The sequence below is a fragment of the Balaenoptera ricei genome, chromosome 9, assembly GCF_028023285.1.
Source record: "Balaenoptera ricei isolate mBalRic1 chromosome 9, mBalRic1.hap2, whole genome shotgun sequence".
NCBI lineage: Eukaryota > Metazoa > Chordata > Mammalia > Artiodactyla > Balaenopteridae > Balaenoptera > Balaenoptera ricei.
Window position 1 is genome coordinate 37993731 of NC_082647.1, and position 22299 is coordinate 38016029.

A 22299-nucleotide genomic window follows, 5' to 3' on the forward strand; every position below is an offset into this window, starting at 1 on the left:
TCTGTTCTCGGATTGAGAAGGCATAATGTTATCTAATAGTTTACTTTCTTACTGAGATTTCGACCCATGAGAAGCAGATGATGTGTCTTGATGAGTGAGAAGTGCAACTTTGCCCCGTATCTTAGATGGTTTTCTAAGATGCTGGTTTTCTTAGATGCTCTTTACAATTTGAATGGGCATAAACACCAAATCTTTAGCGGGGAAACAGAGGCCTTTGCAATGTGCCCTGCAGGAACCCGGCACCATGTCATAGTACGTGTCACAGCTTCCGGGCTTCTACTTCTACATGCCTCCCTCAGCTTCTGGTAGCGACTCTGAAAGTTCTGTCAGGAAGGCTCCTTAGAAAACGCTTCTTTTTGATAGAAGTTGTACTTTGTTTCTGGAGCAACTTGTGGACCTTTAGCTTTGAGTGCTTATTAGTAGAAAATTATAGCCAATAAATCACAGAGGTTGGAAATTTAGGAAATAAGCATTTTGTCAGGGAAACATTCCTTGACGTTAGTGACTTGCCATGGGATTGTAGTAGTGGTGGTAGGAGAGAGAGCATGGTGACAGCTCACAGATACTGACTGTGCAGGTGTGCCGGTCACTGTGCTGAACGTCTTCCCTGTTCTCCATGGACACATAACCCTGTGAGGCAGATAACTGTGATCACCTTACTTTTACAGTTTGAGGAAACTCAGGCACAACAAGATTAATAGCTTGCTTGAGGGCACTTGATGAATACGTAACAGAACTGGGATTTGAGCTCACTTATGCAAAAGTCTGAACGATGCTCTTCCCCACGGCTGTGGTACCTGTTCTCCTCTCAAGCAGCAGTAATCACAGCTGGGACATACATTAACCAACTGAGGTTTGAACCCTCCTGGGTACCATTTTCAAGCCTTGTGACCTTAAGCAAATGACTTCACTTGTCGAAGCCCAGCTTTTCGCCTCTGTGAGATACAGATAAAAGTGCCTACTGCAGAGTTGCTGAGAGGAGTCATTATAATGCATTTGTGGGTGCTTCTGGCTCAGTACCGAGAGCAGTGCCCAGTCTATGGTAGACCTTTTTGTTTTGTTTTGTGGTAGATCTTGAATAAACATTTACTGAGTGGGTGATTCTAATGTGCTAAGCACATACCGTAGCATCCTCTGTGGGGAAACCCAGGTGGGGACACAGGAGATTGCATGTGAAGAGGGAAAGGTAAAACTTTCCATTCGAAGTGTCTCTCACACCATCATGATACAGACTAGCACTAAGTAAAGCGCGTCCCTGCAATTAGCTAGTGGTCTTTCTCTACTTACAATTTTGACATTAATTAGCATAAATAATCAAATACATATTTGATAAAATTAGCATTTTGTATGCCCTGAACATGATGTTGGGCTTTTTGGAGATTGTCCCAGCTGCCTGCCCGGTAGTCTGTGGGTGGTGGGGACCAACTGGCTTATTTAAACTAGGAAATTAGGGAGAAGGTGCTGGGCAGGACACCTGTAAGAAAGAGCCGTGGTCCATTTATGTAGAGCCATGTTTGACACATAGGAATGGTTTGGGTATCATCTAAGGAAATACTAGACCAGACCTCTCTGTGCAGTAGGTAAATGAAAAGACATAGATTTTAAGGAAGCTGTTAAAAGATGCAGGAAAAGTAGCTTACTGAGCAGATTTGGGTGAATTTATGAAAATGATGATGAGACCCTTTGTGGATGATAAAAAATGCTTAAGTTAACACTCAGACTCATGGAGTTGGATTAGTCTAACTTGCCTGATGGAAGATGTTATACTTCCTCCTGAATTGCAAGTAACCTAGGAAGTTTTCATTCGGTTTATACTGGAGAACTACGTATGAAATTCATGTACTACTTCTTTTCTTTTCTAATAAGCTAGTCAAAGGATTGACAGGATTGATTTTTTACTTATTTTTCACTTGTACCTGCCCTTTTCTTCCCCTAGGTAGAGGCCCTTTGAGGACAGGTACCTAGTCTTATGTATCTATAACATCCCATGTCTCTGAGACTCACCTTGCCTTTATACCACATAGACAAGAACTAACAAGTAATTTTCCAAACTAACAGAATAGATCTGCTGAAGTCCATGCTCTAAAGCTCATGATACTCATTCTAGCAGTTTATTGATTCTCTGTCATGTCTAAATCTAAAGGGATAATTTCTGGACCAAAATAATTTAGAGGAGAATAATTACAATGGCTTTGGGTATTACCCCTTGCCCTCTGTGTACCCTCCGTGTTTGTCTCCCAGCATGGGTTGGACATGGTGATGGGCCCTTTCCCATCCTCACTTGGCCTCCACCTTAGGTCTAGCAGGTGCTGTTGACCCTTCAAGACTCAGCTTGCAGACTCCATCCAGTGCAGGCTCTGGGCTGTTGACTCTGCAGACCTGGCAGAAATGTGATTTTTGTGTTCTCAGCTGCCTTCTACTGTCCCCTGGAGAGGGGAGGGAGGAAGGTTACCTTACTGAGACCCAATTCGTTTCTACTGTACTTTGGCTACTGTTCTTATTGAGGTCCTTCGCAAAGTACCACGGAACAGGAAGCTCAGACCGCTTTGCTTTGGAATTTCCAAACTCCATTAGGGAATCTATTCAACCTTTCTCCCCATTCCTGGGTCTTGGCCCCAGTAGGATACCAGGCAGGTGCTATGCTTTTATACAGCCCTCTGGGTCACATCTTTCTTTCCCCCATCCCCTTCTCTCCTTTTCTAGATTGGTAGAGATTTTCTCCTTCCAATGTTGGGAAACCATTCTGCATCTTTCATGCTCTGTGGTTTATACCAAAAGTCTGAGTTCTCCAGATTCTAATCTGGATATTTAAAGGACAGCCTTCGGAATTTAGAAGACGCTTCTCCCAGTAAAGCCAGGCTCTTGTTAATGGAAGCCTTGGCAAATGGAAGCCTTGACTTTCCCTACTATTGCCTGGGAAATGAGCCACGTCTGTTTGGGAAGTGGAAGACTGAGCATCGTCTCCTTTGTTTTGTTGTCCCCATGAAGCAATGCAGCTGCCTCAGTGGGAGGAGGGCTAAGGAGCACAGGAAATTACTGGGAATGAAAAACATAAATGATATTGGGCTGGCCAAAAAGTTCGTTCGGTTTTTCTGTCACTTTGGCCAACCCAATGATATGTAAACATATTGTCCAGCTTGAGAATCAGATGTGGATGGGTAAATCCAAGAACCATCCTCCCAAATTTCCTGATGTTGAAATTTACTGATGACAGTACCCTGTTGAGTAGTGGGAGTGGAGAGTGGAGAGAGCAGAAATACAAAGTGAGGGATGTTCTTTTTTGATTATATGAGTCGATTGCAGTTTTTTAAAACTACACTATTGTATAGACCCTAAAGTCTTTAGGACCTAATCTCTAGACGTAATGTTCACCTAGAGCCAGGCCGTTGTGATGAGTGGCTACCACACCCTCTCATTATTTCTAGCTCCCTCTCTTGCCCAGCTTTTTGCTCATCCATTAAATTTCTTTAAAAGATTTTACGTGTAGGCTCTGAGTGGGTCTTTATCATACAAAACAAAATCAATTTCCGCCTATTTTCTTTGCCACATGATCTTATAAGGCCCTCGGGTTTGGGATACTGAAGTTTTGATCATTTAAGCCTAAGACTAGTTTTCAAGAAATGATTGACATCTATTCATTTTCCAAAAACAAATGTAAGTCAGACATTTTGTTTTTTGTAAGGCCAGGAGGTGCAAGCTGCAGACTAAATGAAGGGCATCAGAGATTCAAACTGAGATTTGTTTTGTTTTGTTTTGTTTTTTAACAAACAGAAGGACCTGCCACGGCTAAGGAATTGTATGAAGCTGAACTTTTTCACCTCGGGGCTTTGAGATGCATGCACATTAAGTAGTTTGACATATGTTACTTCTAGCGGGACCCCACTAGTCTTTGGGAAGCTGACAGAATGATTTATTATTTTTACATATGTCTCAGGAACTAAAAAAGTTTCAGTCTTACGGCAAAGAAAGAAAAATATTAGCTTGATGGAGGGAAGAATAGGTACATCTTAACTTATCTATTTTGATGAGATTTTGGTTAATATGTCCTATTTGCTTACTGTGTTTGTCAGAATTGGGGCAGGTGGTGGGGAGGAGATGATTGAGAAACAGTTAAGACATATATCTGTCGCACAGCTTCAAATATAGTGTAGGAAAGTTTTTCCCTATAATGTTTGGTATTTTTAACTGGGTAGTTCTAATTGTAAATTGGAATTTCCTGGCATGAAATAACTTAGTCCTACAAATATCTCCTATATAAACAAACAAATAGAAAGTTGACCTTGCTAGCTATGAATGTTTTTAAGAAGAACTCATAGAAAAATGCAGGATTTTTTAAAACTGCGTTCTGTTTTAGCCAGATCTGCTACTCTGGATTCATTGAAAATGTTAAAAAAAAAAAAAAAAAGCACAAATATTTAGTACACAAAATGACCTTAAAACTCAATGATTGAAAACTCTTTGAAGAAGTATCTTAATCTTTTGCTAATATTTCACTCAAATGTCAGAGCTAGAGCTAGGAGAGATGGCAAGAACATTTGGTTACTTATTTGTTTAAATTTTTGTATTTGAAGTTTACAAGAAGTTCATAAATTCAGGATTTTTAAGCATATTATTATGGGATCTGGATAGCCTATGATCAGTTTTTTGGTCCATTTATTTATATTTAGAAATACCTAATTTTTCATTTATATAGATGAATATATAGCTTCTTAACTTCAAGAATTCACTACACTTACTTACATTTATTATTATTATTGTTAATAGTGAAACTTTTAGTAAATTGTCAATACTTTGTAAAGCATAACTAACACATGGTTGTTATCAGAGGTTCTAAAACAAGATACTTTTAATTATAGACATGAATAAAAGAAGAAATAGCCATATTTTCTTATATGTACTTTTCATGTAGATGTAACTTCTTCTAGTGATGTTTAGGAATTTGACGTACTCATTTTTCTTTCTGTTAAATGGAATTATCTTTAAATTCCCACACACCTGTGGAAGAATCCACTCCATTTTCAATTTCATTTTTTACATTGAGGTTGTTTTTTGGGAATTTGAGTTATCTTCCAAAAAATAAAAATTTCTATGTTGTTTGAAATGTTTCTCTCTTTTTAATCTTATCATCTTCGGGCACTTGTTACTTCACTCTGTGTTGTCTGGAATATTAAAGGCACTCACTTTGTACATAACCCCCAAGGACATTCACATTGTCAGATTTAGTTCATTAACAGACTGAGTCACCTCCAGTAATGCTCAGAAAAATAGAAACAAGTGCAAAATTATCCTTCAAACCAAAGAATCGCAATAGATGGATTCTTCCTAATTAACATATTGTGAAACAAATGACGGGGTTTGGCCCTAACACCAGGCCTGTTGTCTGGTTTTGAAGATATTTTGGAAAACTTACCGAATTTGCTTGGCAAGTTTCATTGTAGAGGGGGGAAAGGACAAATACTTACAAAGATTTTTAACCCTAGCCAAGCACAGTGATTTTTAATCTCTATGAAAAAAAAAAAAAAGGAGTATATTTGGGGGGGGATAGTTTTTAAAAGTTTCTTTTCAGTAGTGCATCAATTTGCTAACAAAGAATGCAGATTTCAATTACTGTAGACAACATCTGGGAGCAATAGTTAGCTGAAATTTAGTGAGAAGAAAGGCATGGGAAGCAACTGCTTCATTAGTTTATAAAATTGGAAGAGGCGAAGAACAGAGGGCATGATCCCCAGGGGAACTTGGTGCCCTCTAAAAACCCTGAGGAAGGATTTAAAAGTTCATTTATAATTGATAAGTGCTGAGTCAGTAATGTTCATTTTTATGTTTATGTTCCCTGATTTGGCTATTACAGGTTCATGAGTTTTGCCTTAACTTGTCGTTAAAATCTCAGTGATAAACTAGCAGCATTCTTTTCGTAATATCTTTTAATTTTAAAAATAGTCATTGAGGAGAAGCAGAAAGGTTTCATGGAGAATTTATAAAGTGGAAATAACAGGCTTAGATGAATTTCCTGGATAATATAAGCCACATGAATACCAGGTTTACAAATACCACATCTGTAATGATGTGATCATTCCTATAAAGTCCTTCCAGTCCTAATACTTTGTAAATCTAAAGAATGGCTGGGCTGGGCTTCTACCAGATTCCAGAGGACATGGATGTTCAGTCACTCCCACCCCACTGGTCAGGTAGCTGCTGGCTTTGCCCTGTGGGTAGGGGTGGGAGTGAAGTTGAGAGAGGTGTTCTAATACAACTACGTTTCCCCGGGGGGAAAAGGAAATGATGAAAGAAGGCCAACATGTATTCATAATTATACAATCTGTATTGGGGGCACTGACTGGTGTGGATGGATCACCAGGTCGTGGCAAAGTTGAGGTACGGTGGCCCTCTCTGGGCTTGGGGTTTTCTAGGAGACCAGGATGAGAAGCATGGTGTTGGGAAGGAGTTAGCTTATGCCTACTGTCTCTCCACGTTTGCCAGTACCTCTCCACCTCTGCCATAGTATACCTCCCCTACTATAAGTGCCTCCATCCCCTAGTTTTCATTGCATGTGAAATGATTGTTTCAGCTGCTTCGTCAATCGAGTATACTATTATGTGATAGCTTGAGAATCCATTTGTTCTAAGTAACCAACTTTATAAAATTTCCAAAATGCAAATCACTTGTAAGTTAAAGACTTACTCTAGGTTGTAGTCAATGTCTTATTTTAAGTAAGATTTTTATAACCAGTTCTAATACAGTATGCAACAGAATTAATAACAACTGTTGGGAACATCAGTAAAACCCAAGACTTCAGTTAAAAATCAGTATTATCGTACAAAATTATTAGGAGGGTGTATTAGGGTTCTCCAGAGAGACAAAACCAACAGGATGGATATGGAGATATATATACATACATATACATACATATATATGTTCATATACATACATACATATAAATATATGTATATACATGAGTAGGTATGTATATGTATATACATACACACATGTATATGTATATATGTATATGTATGTATATGTATATATGTGTATGTATATGTATATGATTTACTATAAGGAATTGGCTCATATGATTATAGCAGCAGAGAAGTCCCACGATGGAGGTTGGAGACCCAGGAAAGCCAGTGATATAGTTGTGAGAACCAGAGGGCTGATGATTTAAGTCCTAGTCAGGGTAAGAGAAGATTGATGTCCCAGCTCAAACAGGCAGAGACATCAAATTCCTCCTCCCACCTTTTTGTTATATTCAGGCCCTTCAGCAGATTGGATGGTGCTTACCCATATTGGGAAGGGCAGTGTGCTTTACTCAGTCCACTGATTCAAATGCTAATTTCTTCCAGAAACACCCTCACAGGCACATCCAGAGATAATGTTTCATCTGGGAACTCTGTGTCTCAGTCAAGTTGACACATGAAATTAGCCATCACAGAAGGCTAGATTCCTTCCCTGAAATAAAAGAAATTGAAAATTTTACCACAATTCCCTTATCAGTGACCCATAAGTACTGTAAAGACAGAAAGGCTTAATTCACATCTGTGGATGGTTATAGTTAATGACAAGATCCATTCAGTCTTTCTTGAAAATGTTGGCTGAAACAGTTCAAAAGTTATCTTTCACCAAACACACATATATCCATTCTTTGGTTAAGAAAGTAGTATTTAAGGAGACCATGTAGTGTACTGGAAATTAAGCAAAAATACTAATTCTGTTGATTTTCTGAAATGAATGAAATGTTGAGATTGAAGTTTTATTTGATATGATGAGTAGGTCATCTCAAGAATACCTATGGTAGTAGTGGTGTTAATTTTATGCTTTATGCTTAGTAAATCAAGGCTAAAGTCAGGATAATGTGCCACCTTCAAAAAGGACCCATTACAGATTTTAACTGCAATTAAAATAAACCAGCTGTGTCTGGATAACCCTATGAAAAAATGTCAGAGTTAAATTTGCTAAGGTTGCAGGCAAGAGTCATTAATGGTTGCTATAAATTATGATTAAAAAAAATGGTATATTTGCATAGTCTCAAAGTATGTCCCCACGAGATACTTGTTAATTACGAAGGAAGTAGTAATTCTACAGTGGAGAAATCATCTTAACCAAGCGATCAAGGTTAACATCACCAGCAGTGAGACACATTACCATCATATGTCTTCTGTTAAGGTACACTGAGCAGGTACACATCATCACTTCTGTGGTATTCTTGCCCAAATTGTACATCCTACACTTGATCATGAGGAAACATCAGACAAAACTAAATTTAGAGACATTCTGCAAAATAACTGGACAGTATTCTTGAAAGCATCAAGGTCATGAAAGACAAAGAACCTGTCAAATGAGAGGAGGCTAAAGAAATATAACAACTGAATGTAATGTGGAATCCTGGATTGGATCTTTAACCAGACAAAGGACATTGGTTGGACAGTTGGTGAAAATTGTATACGATCGGTAGGATAGTTAAGAATATTGTATCAACGTTAATTTCCTGGTTTTGGTAAGTGTGCTTTATTTATTTAATATCTTAACATTTGCTGAAGCTAACTTAAGGCTGAATCAATTTTTATACTGTTTTTGTACGTTTTTTATAAATCTTCAATTATTTCAAAATTAAAAGTTAGAAAAAAATGGACAATAATCTTAATTTTTTCCCCCACACAAGAATGATAGAATTATAAGTGTGTCAATTTTGCCGCATACATTTAAAAATCACTGGGGATACAAAATTCAGCATTGTATTTTGTGGGAACCAAAAGATATAGGAAACGTTCTTTCTCGTGACTAATGAACTAGATGAAACAGATGCAAAGTGTTACCTTCACTGTTGTCTTTCCAGTGCCTGCCACAGTGCTGGCATGTAGAAGTGAATGAATGAGTAAACTACATTGTGCGTTCATTCATTATTTATTGAGTAGCCACTAGGTGGCGTTGGGAGCATAAAGGGGCCTCAAACCTAGAGACCCTGGGTGTAGTCAGTGTTAGAGGGATGGAAATGGGAGGGGTACTGTGGAGACAGGGAGGCTGGAGTTGATATGAAGGACACCCTGTGGGGAAGGGCATAAGGGAATCCCAGCTAGAGCGTAAAGCATTTGCAGCACTTGCTAAGGCCCAGATAAGAGGTTCAGTGTGACTGTTGAATGTGGTTTGTAAAGGCTGAGATTAGAAAAGTGTGCAGGAACCAGATTTTTAGAGAACTTTGAACTTTGTTCCTTTTCTCCATTGACCTGTTCACTGGTTCCCCTTTTTCTAGAGAAATTGCTTTTGACTGGTTTTCAGTGGTCAAAACCAGTCAAAACTAGTGTTTGTTCAAAACTGGAAACTGGCTTAGTCATCAGAGCAGAAGAGGGAGTGATGAATAGTAAGAATGTAGGGTTTGATTCTCTTTAGGTGGAAGTTACACGGTTTGTAGGTAGTATCCTAGCAGACTTCTTGAGAAGTGGGCATTGGGAATGGAAGTCAAATTCAAGTTGGAAAAAGAAAAGCCTATGGAGGGAAAGTTAGACATACGAGTGCTTTATTGTGTGGGCCAGATGAATGACCAGGTGAGACAGGGCTGAATATTAGCTTGGAGAGGGCGTTAGAAGAGGCTGTGAGAACAAGCTGACCTCTCCCCATTTGGGGGCAAACTCTGAGTCCCTCTGGTGCAGGGGGAGAGGGCTGGGTGCAGGTGTACCACTTCAGCTCTCCTGTGCTGTTTTGTGACTTTGAGTATTTAGTACTTGGAGAGAGAAATCAGAACAAAGCACAGAAGGATGTAACCGTTTTTTTCTCTCTCTTCCCTTATAGCAAGACATTAAGAAAAAAAAAAGGGTCAGGAAACTTAATCCTGTGTTTCAAAAATTCTCTTAAATAATATAATTTTAACATTAGCCATCTCACACTGGAAAAAGGATATGTATTTGATTTAAGTAGATTTATATATGTATGTAAAATGTATATATAAATTTTGTAAACCAATACTTGGTGGTAGATTTATTATGCTTGCTTGGAGAATGGTATTTTCCTTCTTAGTGAAAAATTTTCCCTTGGAGTGTGGGGAAAGCAATTATTATTTTCTGTAACTTCATTCCACTTTGTGACATGAAGCCTGTGTTGTAATTTTTCCTCCTAATGCTGTCTAGTATCCCTTGGACAAATATTGTGCTGTTTGGCAGAGTGAGTATTAAAAGCTGAATCTCCTTCCCTTCCTATCTCTGCCTTAGCATTTTAGGAAAATCTCTCTTAACTCTGTTACTTTTTTTTTAATCTGTCTCATTTGCCAAAGATTTTTTTCCCGTTTTATTAGAAAAAACAATAGTGTCAGCCTTTTTCCCCTCTGGAGCGGTTGAACCTGAATCTTTCTAAGTTTAACTTGTTAATAATGATTTCCAAGAATCTGTAATAACAAAACAGAGCAAGGGTTTTTGATTTATGCAATTGTAAACAGAAACTTTATTTTCACCCATGACAGATTCAGATCTAGTCTCCAAGCTTCCAGTTAGCAGTGATGATGGAAAAATAATATCCTACATTTACTTACATTTATAGGCTTACAAATCCAGTTCTCATGCATTTATTTGATCCTCATGACATTTCTGTGAGGTAGGCCGGGCAGATAATGTCATCCTGCCTGCAAACAGTAGACCCAAAGACTATATGGTTCGTAAGTAGTGGAGCTAAGCCCCGGGCCTCCATCTCCCTGTTCAGTATTTGTCTCCCTAGGGGACCTCCCTGGCCGTCCAGTGGTTAAGACCTCCCTGGCGGTCTGTGCTTCCAGTGAAGGGGGCGCACGTGCAATCCCTGGTCGGGAACTAAGATCCCACATGCTGCACAGCCAAAAAAAATTTAAAAAAAAAAGAGGGGGTGGGCTGTGAGCTCTTAATATTATCTCCCTTTCCTAAGTGCTGGGATACTTCTGAGATAATTGTTTAAACTCTGTCTTTTCCAAGATGCTCCTCTTGACTGGCGGTTGGCCAAAACCATAACCTTTTCTATCATATTAAGTTGTTTTTAAAAGTACTGATGGGTGCGTGCAGTCATCAGTTCAGAGTTTCACTGTTTGACCTTTAGTTGTTCTTGTAGCCACTTAGGAAAGTGCCTTTGCATTTGTAACATTAAAACCAAGGGGAAGAGTATGTTTATGACTCTTTGGGGAAGAAAACGCGTTCATTTACTGCCCACAGTGACAATGTCTTCAAATAAATCTTAATGGGGAACAGTTCCCTCTTGATGTTCATTCGTTCCCTTGTTTGCCTCTTTCCTCTTCTTTTTCTCTATCTCTAAAATGGGAATAGAAACACCTACATCATAGAAGATTAGAAATAATACATAAAGAACTTACTAAAACCACAGGATAGTACGGTAGTCATGCTACTTTCCTTCTCCCTTGAAAATGCATCCGGCAAGAGGTCAGTTCTGAATGGGTGATGTTGTAAGCTTGGAGCAGGTTTGGCTCTCCAGAAAGCAGACTCAGATGGAGATTAGCTTGCAGGATGTTTATCAGGGAATGTTCTTGGGCGTCACACCTATGGCAGGGATGTAGAAGCAGAACTGGGCAGAGGGAAGAGGTGACCTGTGATGCCGGCCCAGTGACAGCCGTCCTCACTTCAGCTGGAGTGGCCCTTCAGAACTGTACCAAGTTGTGGCCGGAGGGCCTGGCCCTCCTAGGCACTGGGTGCAGGCCACCCTGGGAAGAGGACATGGCCTTGGGCAAAACAGCTCTCTTCAGCTGAGGCAACCCCAGAAGGCTGCCCCTTGGCCGCATGCCCTAACGCTCTCGGCAGCTGGGAAAACAAGTCATCCGTTTCTGAAGAGGGGTGTTGCTGTGGCAGCACCCACCACTGTCCTTTACGTTTACCTCGAGTCCAAAGGGCAGTGGTTCAAGCAGAGTGAAGGTCTGCAGTTGGTAGAAATGTCCTCGTAACAGTCAAGGACAGCAGTACATTTTCAAGGTGGTACTTGTAAAATGTCAGAAAATGAATACATTTTATTCAGCGTGCTTCTGATTTTTCAAAGTCACTTAGGGCCGGAGAGAGCCCTGTGACCTGTCTCAAGGCCTGACCGTGGTACCTGTGGCATAAGAATGGGGTCCTATTTGTAAATGTGCATGTGTCTGCCTCTCAGGCGTGCCTGCAAGGTGTGTGAGACCTGCATAGGCAATTGCCAGAATGGAGGCTGATCTCAAATGCATGGCAAGTCCAAGGATGAGAAGATGGGAGCCTAGCAAGCGTTTCTTTGATTTTCCTACTGAGTTCATTTTCAGCATCAAAGCAGTGTTCAGGAGCTAGCACCCCATCTCCCCCTTGCACGTTTCCTTTGAATTTCTTTTTTTCATTCTTTCTGGACAGCCTGCTCCCATGGCCCTACTGTCATACTGATGACCAGCTGGGAGTCCCTTCAAGTTAGAAATGACACTTTGCTCTTAACTTCATCTCCTGAGGGGCAAGGTGGAAGGGGATACGGGAGAAAGACAGATCCATCCTATGCTAGTGATCGTACCAATAGAAATCTCCAGATGACTTCTATTTCAGCCTCCCTCAAGCTCTATCCAGACAGCTAGAAAAAAGATAGTGTCTTTGATAAGACTATTAACTTGTTTTTCCCCACCGTATTTCATCTTTCCCTACAGGAGAAATTTGTGCATGTGCAGAGGAGATGACCCCTTGTCCTCTTTTTCCACAGTTCATTATTTTATGAAATAAAATCCCTGAAAAGAATTTAGTTCTCTTTAATCCACTTCCCCTTTTCACTGTTTCCTCCAGCTCTTATCCAGAAAAAAATCTTATCCTTCAGAAGTTCTACCTTTTTCTCCCCTTTTTTCCATTTGTGTCCCCCCCACTGCAATGATACTCATAAAAACTGATAAACCTAAATGTAGATACATCCATGAGAAACCAAAGCCAAGTACAGTGTGAAATGCACGTGGACATGGGAAGGACCACTTTTAAATGTCCTCTGAGAGACGGAGTTCCTTTACAATGCCCTGCTTTCTCACTGCCTTCTCATTGTCGCTGCCATGTTTCAGGTACCAGCTTTCAGAATTTTACAACTACTCACATAGAAATGTTTATTTAAATTCTCGTGCAGTCATAGCTCATTTCTGTTGTGAAAAACAGGAGTTTCATTTTTTGTATTAGGTGGGATTCCATGGGATAATCTCAGAACTTGAGAATAATAGCATCGTGTTCTGTGCTGTAAATAGCTCACAAGTGACCTTTCAGACCACAGCCTGTTCCTGAGTTGGAGATCCTTTTATCAGAAAGATGAAGGCAGAACTCCGACTTTGAGGGATGAGTTTCCTTCCTTCGTGTCACAAGGGACAGAGTATTTCATTTTTTTTTTTTCCTGCATTATGTTCCATTCATCTTAAATTGTCAACCCATAAAGGGCAAGGGCAGCATTTGCCAGGCTTGACGTGAATCGTGGTGTGTAGCATCGTGGTAAATACTATTTTGACCAAGATGATGAATATGTAACCATCTGTGATGTAGAGCTACATGATTGTCACCTAGTAGTTTTTTTATAATTTGTTTCTTTTTTTGCTTTTAAAGGTCATAGAACTCTGTGATTGAGTTTCTCTGTACTAAGTTTAAAAGTTTTAAAGTACGAATTTGTTCTTTGCATGAGCAAGATGTGTCTCTGAAACTGAGAGAAATGAGTCCCTGTTTCACAGCACAATTTTGCTTTTTTTTTCACCGTCTTCATAGAAAACACTCGTGAGTTATATATGAGGATGTTTCTCACAGACATTTACTTTTTAATAAACTGTCACTAGGTACTAAACTGATATTATATAAACGAATAACGTTATAAGTGGTAAGAGGCAGCTGTTTATGATATGATTTTCAATATGGTTACCCTATACGTTTAACACTTTCAGCTTACACATATAAAGTTAACCAGTGTTTTTGTTTTTGTTTTGGCCGTGCCACGTGGCATGCAGGATCTTAGTTCCCTGACCAAGGATCTAACCCGTGCCCCATGCAGTAGAGGTGTGGAGTCCTAACCACTGGACCTCCAGGGAATTCCCCACATACAATTTTAAAGGATTTGAGTAGAAGCTATGTTTATATGCATGTTTGTTAATCCAAAGAAATTTTTATGTAGTAGCAAAGGGGCAGAGATGAAAACAATACCATATAGTAGTTTTTATGTGCTGTTTAAAACTGTACTCCCAGCATCCTTAGGACTGAAACAGTAGTATTGAACCTTTATGTTTCCAGCTCTATGAATGATTCATTCTCTATGATCTTATCTGTAGCTGCTAAAGTTGTTCAATTTATAAGAAAACAAACAAGAAAAAGAAATCAAGGGATCAAGACAATGTGTGGTCATGTTCAGTAAACCCAAATGTTATTGGTGGGGAAATGCCCCTGGAAAGTGTAGGATGAGAAGACCTTTGGATAAAGACAAAGCTACTTTACAACAACTGGGGACAAGATGAATTTTCAGCTGTGGACTTGTTTCATGCAAAAATGCTTGGAGGATTTTGGGATTTAGTTGGAAAGTTGTATCCAAAATGGAATCTAAACATAACATATTCTTCAAGTGCACTTGATGGAAATGCAAATTGAGGTTTCATGAATGCCTGTGTTTTCTTTGAATCTTTGCTTTACTAAACCAGTTTTCCTTACTTTATGATACATTATATGCTACCACTAGTAAATTTGAGCCAGTCATGTATTCAGATCTTTTGCTCTTTTACCTAGAACTGCCTTCCCCTTTCAACTTTCTCTTTCATAACCTGAAACATAAAGAGGATAGCATTCATCCATCCATTCATGACTTTCATACACTGCAAGGCAGAGTTACATGTGTAATTCAAAGGTTGGAAATGACTTGCCATTTTAGAAGGTAAAGATCAAAGTCATGCCTTGAACTATAGCCTAAAAAAGTGTTACTCTCCAATATGATCTGCAGTTTAATATTTATTTTAAATGTTTTAAGTTATGAGAGGTGCCCCTGACATTCTCTGAATCCATTAAAATCTGACTACCATTTTTCAGTGGCTTCATTCATTCATTCCATGTGTGTGTTCATTCTCCATTCACGCACTGACACATTTGTATGCTGGTTTATGGAAGATGAATTAAAAATAGTTCAAGTTCTCAAGTAGAAAGACACAGATAAATAAAGTGCTAAATAGTATGTGATACCTTGCCCTATTTAAGGTGTGGTCAGAGTGCCCTTGGAGCACAGATGAAAGAGTAAATGATACCATTTGGGCCCAAGGATGGGGAAAAGGAAGGGGGTAGCATCAGGAAATTGAAAGGGCTAACCTTGGAGCCAGACGTAAAACTAAGGCTACTTTGCAGTATCCAGTGTAGAAGAGCTGGGGAATGCAACTCCCGCAAAGGGGATTATATGTATAAAGGCACTGAGGCCTGCATGAAAGAGCTTGACGAGAATTTAGGTATGACAGTGTGGAGGGCAGTGTGTGGGGAGGTAGCTGGGATGGGAGCCTGGAAAGGTAGCAGGAGAGCAGTGGTAAAGCACTTTGTAGGAGATAACTGAGAACAGGCTTTCCCTCAGATGGCTGTTGCAGGTGGGGACAGATGCCCATTCTTTCAGAACTCAGGCAGTGACTAAAACCAAAGCAAGACTGGTCTGGGGATAGAGTGCTTCAGTTATATATCATGCTCTGTAGTGCTGAGCTGAAAGGCCTCTTCCAGACTCTCAGAATTGCAGGCTGGCAGGGACCTTTCAGTTCACCTTGTCTAGCTCCTTTGTTTTATAGAGGAGCCATCTGAAGCCCAGTGAGACTGAAGAACTTAATAGCTTGCCTTTAATAGTTATCAAATATGATATAGCTGAAGAGAGAAGTCAGAATTCACCCACGTAGACTTCTTAGGTAAGAAATGAGGTGTGATACACAGTTATGACCCAGACAACCTGTCATCCCAGTTTTAAACAGCTCCTATGAAAGAATGAGTCTTCACAGGTAATATAGTTTGGTTCCTAGAATTTTGAGTGCCCTCTTAAAATAGAATTGCCCATAATAAAGGAACCTGACTGCCTAAGACCAGAACACGCAACAGTAATGGCTCTGCCCTCATTCATCCCCTCAGTGATTATTTACCGAGTTCAGTTTGTGCGCCAGGCTCTGAACTGAATTAGGTAGACAGTTGGGAGCTAGAACTAACCTAGTCCTTATATCCATGGAACTTACAGTCTGTTGCAGGAGACATCATTCAAGAACTTGCACAAATAAGAGGGGATGGTCGAGTGGTATATGGTGCTATGAGAGTATGCAGTTGGGGTGAGGGGATGTGTGTCGAGGAAAGCTGCTCTGAGAAGTGGCCACTGAACCGACATCTGTACGGTGAATACAGCTTAACTTGGTGGGGAGGGAAAGGAAGAGTATTCCTTGCAAGGGGTCGATCATGGGCAAAGTCCTGTGTGGGAGGGAGTATAGCAAGGAAGGTCTTTGTGACCAGAGTATAGAAAGTCAGAGTTGAGAAGTACAGGATGAAACCAGAAAAGGGCAGGGCCTTACAGGCTGTAGTACTGATTTTTTCTATTATTCTCAGAGCTTTGATATATTTATGAGGATGATGACATCATCAAATGTGAATTTTGAAAAGACCTCTCTAACTGCTGTGTGAGAAATGGATTGGAGAGGAACCTGAGTATATGAGCACAGCCCTATAAGGAGACTGCTAGAGAAGGCCAGGCAAGAGGTGATAACGAAGCTAGGGCAGTGGTGGGAGTGGAGATGTTGAGAAGAAGATGGCTTCGGGAGATATCAAAGAGATAAGGCCATTGTGATATGGGTCTTGGACTGGATATGTGGGTCAGGGGGCATGTGAATGACTCCTGGGTTTCTGGCTTGTAGAGTCGTTGGACACAGTGCTACCGTTCGACAGAATTGGGGGCAATGGACGAGGACCTGGCTTGGAGACATGTAAGGATTGTATCAGCTAAATGGTGGCATGAAATAAAAGGAAAACAACCCCATCAAACTGTTGTCTGATACGGCATGATATGTCTTATTACCTTTTCCTTTAAAGAAAAGAAATTGAACCTAATAAAATTTTCCTGATGCCACATATCCAAAAAGCATTTAAGTACAAGTGTGACAGAATCAAAGGGACCTCTGGTGGTCTCATAGATACTGTGTTGAGGAAGGACAACCATGGAGACAGGGAACCTTCCGGGAAGGCTTTCCAGTGGCCCTTTGGAGTGATGCAGAGAAATCCACCTAGGAATAGCGAGATAAAGCAGGGCTAACAACAGAAGACAAACATTTCAGAGTGGGTGATTGGGAGAGAGAAAATTGCTTAGATTTGGCTGGTGGCGGAGGGGAGGTAATGAATTCAGTTGAAGCCATGCTAAGTTTTAGGTGCTTAGACCTCTAAATAGAGATATACAAGTTGGAAGTTTGTGTCAGCTGCTGAGACCACAGATCAGGACTGGAGAGAGACTTGGCAAGTCATATAGCGACAGATGATTCTGGAAGTCTTAGCACGTTCTCCAAATAGGGAGAATGTATATGGATCGAAGGAAAAAAAGTATAGTTTCACAATTGAGATATTTATTAAATAGCTAGAATATACCAAACAGTGTGGTAAATTATTTCTGATAGGTGCCTTATTTAATCCTCCACTACCTTTTGCAGTTTCTTCATTGTTACCCGCATTTTCCTAATGAGGTAATGGAGATTCTGAGAGGTTGGTATATTGACCAAAGTCACACAGCTAATAAGTGGTCAGATCTGGGTTCAAACCCACGTCTCATGATGCCAAGTTTGATGTTATTTTCCAACACCCAGGCTTTTTGACACCAACATTTAAGAAGAGGGTTAAGGAAAGAAGGTCTACAGAAGAAGGCTGGAGGGTATGAGAGAAGCAGTAGAAGATTCAAAAGAAGATAGACTCCTGAAAAGCAATATGAATGTGGTCACAGTGAGGGACAGAGCAGTTTCAGAACACAGTGAAGTGAAAGGCTGAGGCATGCAGGGATGGTGAAGAAATGGAATTCGTGAATGGTACTGCCATTTTCAAGAAGGCGATGAGGGGTAGGAGAGAGCGACCAGCAGTAGGGGACGTATTCATGGCAGCCTTGGGAGTTACAATAGCATTTGTGAGTGGTAAGAGCTGTACACAGAGCTGGTTTGGGTGCCCGTACACTTAGACCTCTAATAGAAGCATCAGTAGTGCAGGGTTGAAACACTAGGGTTGTGAGAGGTTAAGGTAACTTCATGAGTGTAGACAGGCAATTCTGGGTACAAGCTTGCTTTGGAGTCTTTTAAATTGTACTCAATCTGCTGTCTATTCACTTGTTGATCCCTTATAAGAAGATGTCTCTGAATTATTATTTGAAGTAATCTGTCAAGATATACAGACCTTTGATTATTTTTCAAGCAGACATGTCTTCTGGGACATCAACATGAGGTCACAGGGTATTTATGGTTAGAGTTAGAAAATGACATCATGAACTAGTGCTTATCTAAAATGTTCTAACTTGGTTACTATGTAGTTATTTTTATCTATCTCATGTACTTTAGGTTATGTTTTCTGTCCTGTGTTTTGACTGCTACCGCTAATTTTGTTTTGAGATCGTAAAACAGCTTTAGACTTCTCTGAAAGCCCATTACTTATTGGCATGTTTTGATTTTTTGACAGGTTCATGTATTCCTTCAGGCTTTTAAAACACATTCATAGCAATAGCAATCATTTATTTTGGGGATTGGAGTTGTATCTAAGTCTCACCATCTGAAAGAGAATTATAAAATTCACTTCCAAAATTTTGGGCTTTTAAAAATCATGCAGTCAAAGCATTTACTATCATTTTTTTGGATGTGAATTGCAAGGTGGTTTCAGCATGTATAGTATTTAACAGGAGATGTCTCTTTCTCTTTTCGCGTGTTGAGGTACATTTTTAAAATTTTCTACCCTTGTCTCCTTTATGACTCAAGTGTTACTTTCCCGGGGAGAATCACTGTGCTTTTATTCTCCCTTAACCACTCACATTGCCTAGGGATGGTTAATCTATGCACTTTCTCTCTGGTACCCTAGTCCTGCTCAGCCCTGTGAAATGTTTCAGAAACCAATCAATCTGTAACCATTAGGTAAGGCTAAATGGTGATTCCCCCCAATTCCAAATGGTCTGAGAGCTGAGGCATGTGGGAACTGTCACGGTGGCCGTGTGTTTAGACCCAGGGGAGAGGACCAGGCATCACCATGGCTTACTATAGAAGCAGAAGACTGCTTTAATGCCACATACTGGGCTAGGCCCTGGGGACCTATTAATGAGCAAATAGGTGCAGTCCCTTCTCTTGAGGACTTTCTGGAAGAGAAATATCCTGCAAACAGCGTAGCAGAAAGGTAAACCAAGCTTATTAATGAGTAAGAAATATATTCCTTACTTATTACTGAACACATATTTATTGAGTAACTACCGTGGGGTGGGCATCTGGATGGGGAGTGATTGTAACAGCGAGCAAGAGGGGCACAGCTCCTTGCGAAGCTCTTCAGGCAATATCTTTGTTCACGTATGCTATTGGGTGATGTTGTTGATATTTTGTCTACTCTCTTAGTAAATTCCACATCTTTGAAATTTGTATTAATAACACTTATTCGACCAAGAAGTTGGCGAAGTATGTAAACTTAAAGGTTGACTTTCTTCAAGAATCTGTCAAATTAGAATATGACAGCCGGCTCTAGCTATCAATGTGTATTTCCTACTCACATTCATTTTTCTTAGTCAATAACACTTAATAGTAAGCAGTATAACTGGCTATAACTGATATGATGATCATCTCCATATATTCTATGTCATTTCTTACAGTTATTGCCAGTTTTCGAGGAACTGTCCCTTATGGCCTGTCATTGGAAATTGGAGATACAGTTCAGATCCTGGAGAAGTGTGATGGTAAGTAGACTACTGTTGATTATTTGAGGTTGTATAAACAATCTCCTGCAACATTGGACAGCTCATAAAGTTTACAGATTGTTTCCATACTTCTATCAGTCCCTGGAATTTCCCCAGTAGTCACAGTGAACCATTTTTAACAAAACTTTTTTCTTGCATATTGAATGTTTGGTTTATGGGAAAGCATTATTTGGTATTTTTAAGCTGATTGTATTTTTTTCCCTAATATTATTTACTTATATTCACTAGATGCCAACATAGAAAGCAATTGAGACTATTGAATTTGTGAGAGTTCATGACTCGGGGCCAAACAAGAAGGCCTTTCTTAGAATGTCAAGAGTCTGGTGGGTTCCCCAGGACAGAAAGAAACAGAGGTCCAGAGCAGAAATGCCTTACCCCAGGTTGGGTAACCAGATGCCTCCAGGTGGGACTCCTGCCCGGGCCAACTCTGCTCTAGTACTGCAGCCATCTCCTCCTCACCTCCCTCAAATTTGGGCTGAAGTTATTTACTGCATGTGAAATGTTAAATGAGCTTGTATGATTAATTTACCTAACAGGTATCGCCTTCAATCAGCCTAATATGTATGTTCTCAAATGCTTCTATTCCTGGTCAACAAAACATCCTTAAACTCTAGTCCTTAAAAAGATCCCAGATGAAATGACTACTCTTTTTTTCTTATCAAAATGGCCACATTGTAAAGTCCTATCAGTATATCCAAAGATAACTGGTTTTCCTCTTAATATGTTGTCCTTGTTAGGAATTTATAATATGGTAAGATTCTATCATATCAAGGTTCATTATTGGCAAAATTGTGTTCTCCCAAATAGAACTATTACTTTTAGTTAGAGCCTGTCATTAAATGGTGGTGATACATGGACATTTATTTTGTCCAATGTAACTAATAAAAATAAAAGGTTTTCTCTGTCATTGCCAGATATATTTTGTTTCTATTTTCTTTACAGATAAATATAAAGTCTGTTTTGAATTGGTGAAAATGGGCTTCACAACTAATGGGAGCTGTTTTATAACCTGAAAACCTTTCTGTATGATGTAGTTGGACAGAGACTTCTCTGTGACATATCTGCAATTCTCAAAAAGTTTTGGTTTCTGTTAAAATAGTTGTTTAAGAATGGCTATATTTCTTGGATGGATGTCTTTAAGGGATGTAGTAAACCCTGACATTATAGAGATTCCAATTCTCAATTCATTCTGTTCTCTCCAGATTGATTTCAAAATGATGTTTTACAATATATTCTTTTGAGAAAACTTATGAGGAACAAAAATAGTTAAATACAAATCTCAAATACTTCTTTCTAAAAGTTCAATTAATCAAAAAAAGATTCAATTCCATAGAACATTTGTTACATGATAAAATAATTTCTTACCAATGAGCAAAATGGTTTCTATTCTTGAAGAAAAAATAAATTGAAAATAATACATTTATAGGGGACTATATATTAACCATATAAATATATATATATGTATATATATATGTGTGTGTGTGTATATATATATATATATATATATATATATATATATATGTACACACCCTGTAATTGTTTTAAACTATAAAAAGATATGTTCCCCGTTAAGGATAGTGCCGTAAAATTGATTCAGAGTTCCTTGGAGGTTAAGTAATAGGCATTCTACAGAATAAAAACTATGTGTGGATGAAAAGAGTGCCATTAGTTCTCTTAGTGGATGAGACTTGGCTTCACTCTTCTTAGGCTATCAGACTGATCCTAACCCAAGATGGTAGGCTGAAGAAATGTGTGAATTCACTACAGAACTGCTGGCTGAGCACTATTCTTTGATGGTAGAGTCTGGGCTTTGTAGTCAGGCAAAGAGAATTTGGAACTATGTTAAATGTTGTGTAGATTTTTGAATTTCCCTGGGATGTAGCGTTTTATAAAATGAAGTGAAACTAAGCTCAGAGAGGTCAATTAATTTGCCCAAGATTCAACAGCTAATAAGTAACAAAGCCAGAATTTAAGCGCAATACTCGGATTCCAAAGCCTTTACTTCCGTTATGCATGCTTCTATTTTTCATGTACGTTTCCAATACAATTTGTAAATGATTTTATTAATGGAAGACTTAAACTAGTAGTCACTTGACTGTTAGTCTAGCCTAATCCCAACCCCCACTATGTTTATACCTAGAATATTTATATGTAGGGTAAAATTCCATCAGTAAAGGACAGATTGATTTCTAATCATTTCTTCAAAGTATTGTAATGATTTATTGAAATATGACCATGATTATTTCTCCACAGGCTGGTACAGAGGATTTGCCTTAAAAAACCCAAATATCAAGGTAAAAATTATTGTTTTTAACCATAATTATGGGATTTTTAAGAAAGATAGTTAATTTACTTTATTTCATTATACAATTGAAATTACCGTTGGGACTCTTTGTTGAAATACTAAATGGCAATACCGATTTTCATAATTTTGGA

General features: G+C 39.2%; 1 protein-coding gene across 3 annotated transcripts in view; it reads left to right on the forward strand.

Annotated features, from left to right (window-relative positions):
- Nucleotides 1–22299, forward strand: part of DOCK4 (dedicator of cytokinesis 4) — a 492329-nt gene that overhangs the window by 185772 nt on the left and 284258 nt on the right. For all 3 annotated transcript variants that reach the window (XR_009505001.1, XM_059933591.1, XM_059933592.1), the window contains exons 2-3: nucleotides 19759–19842; nucleotides 22117–22157. Coding sequence is in view for 2 of the 3 variants with exons in the window: in XM_059933591.1 (XP_059789574.1) it covers nucleotides 19759–19842; nucleotides 22117–22157 (125 nt within the window). In the remaining variant the exon portion in view is untranslated. The remainder of the gene's footprint in view (nucleotides 1–19758; nucleotides 19843–22116; nucleotides 22158–22299) is intronic.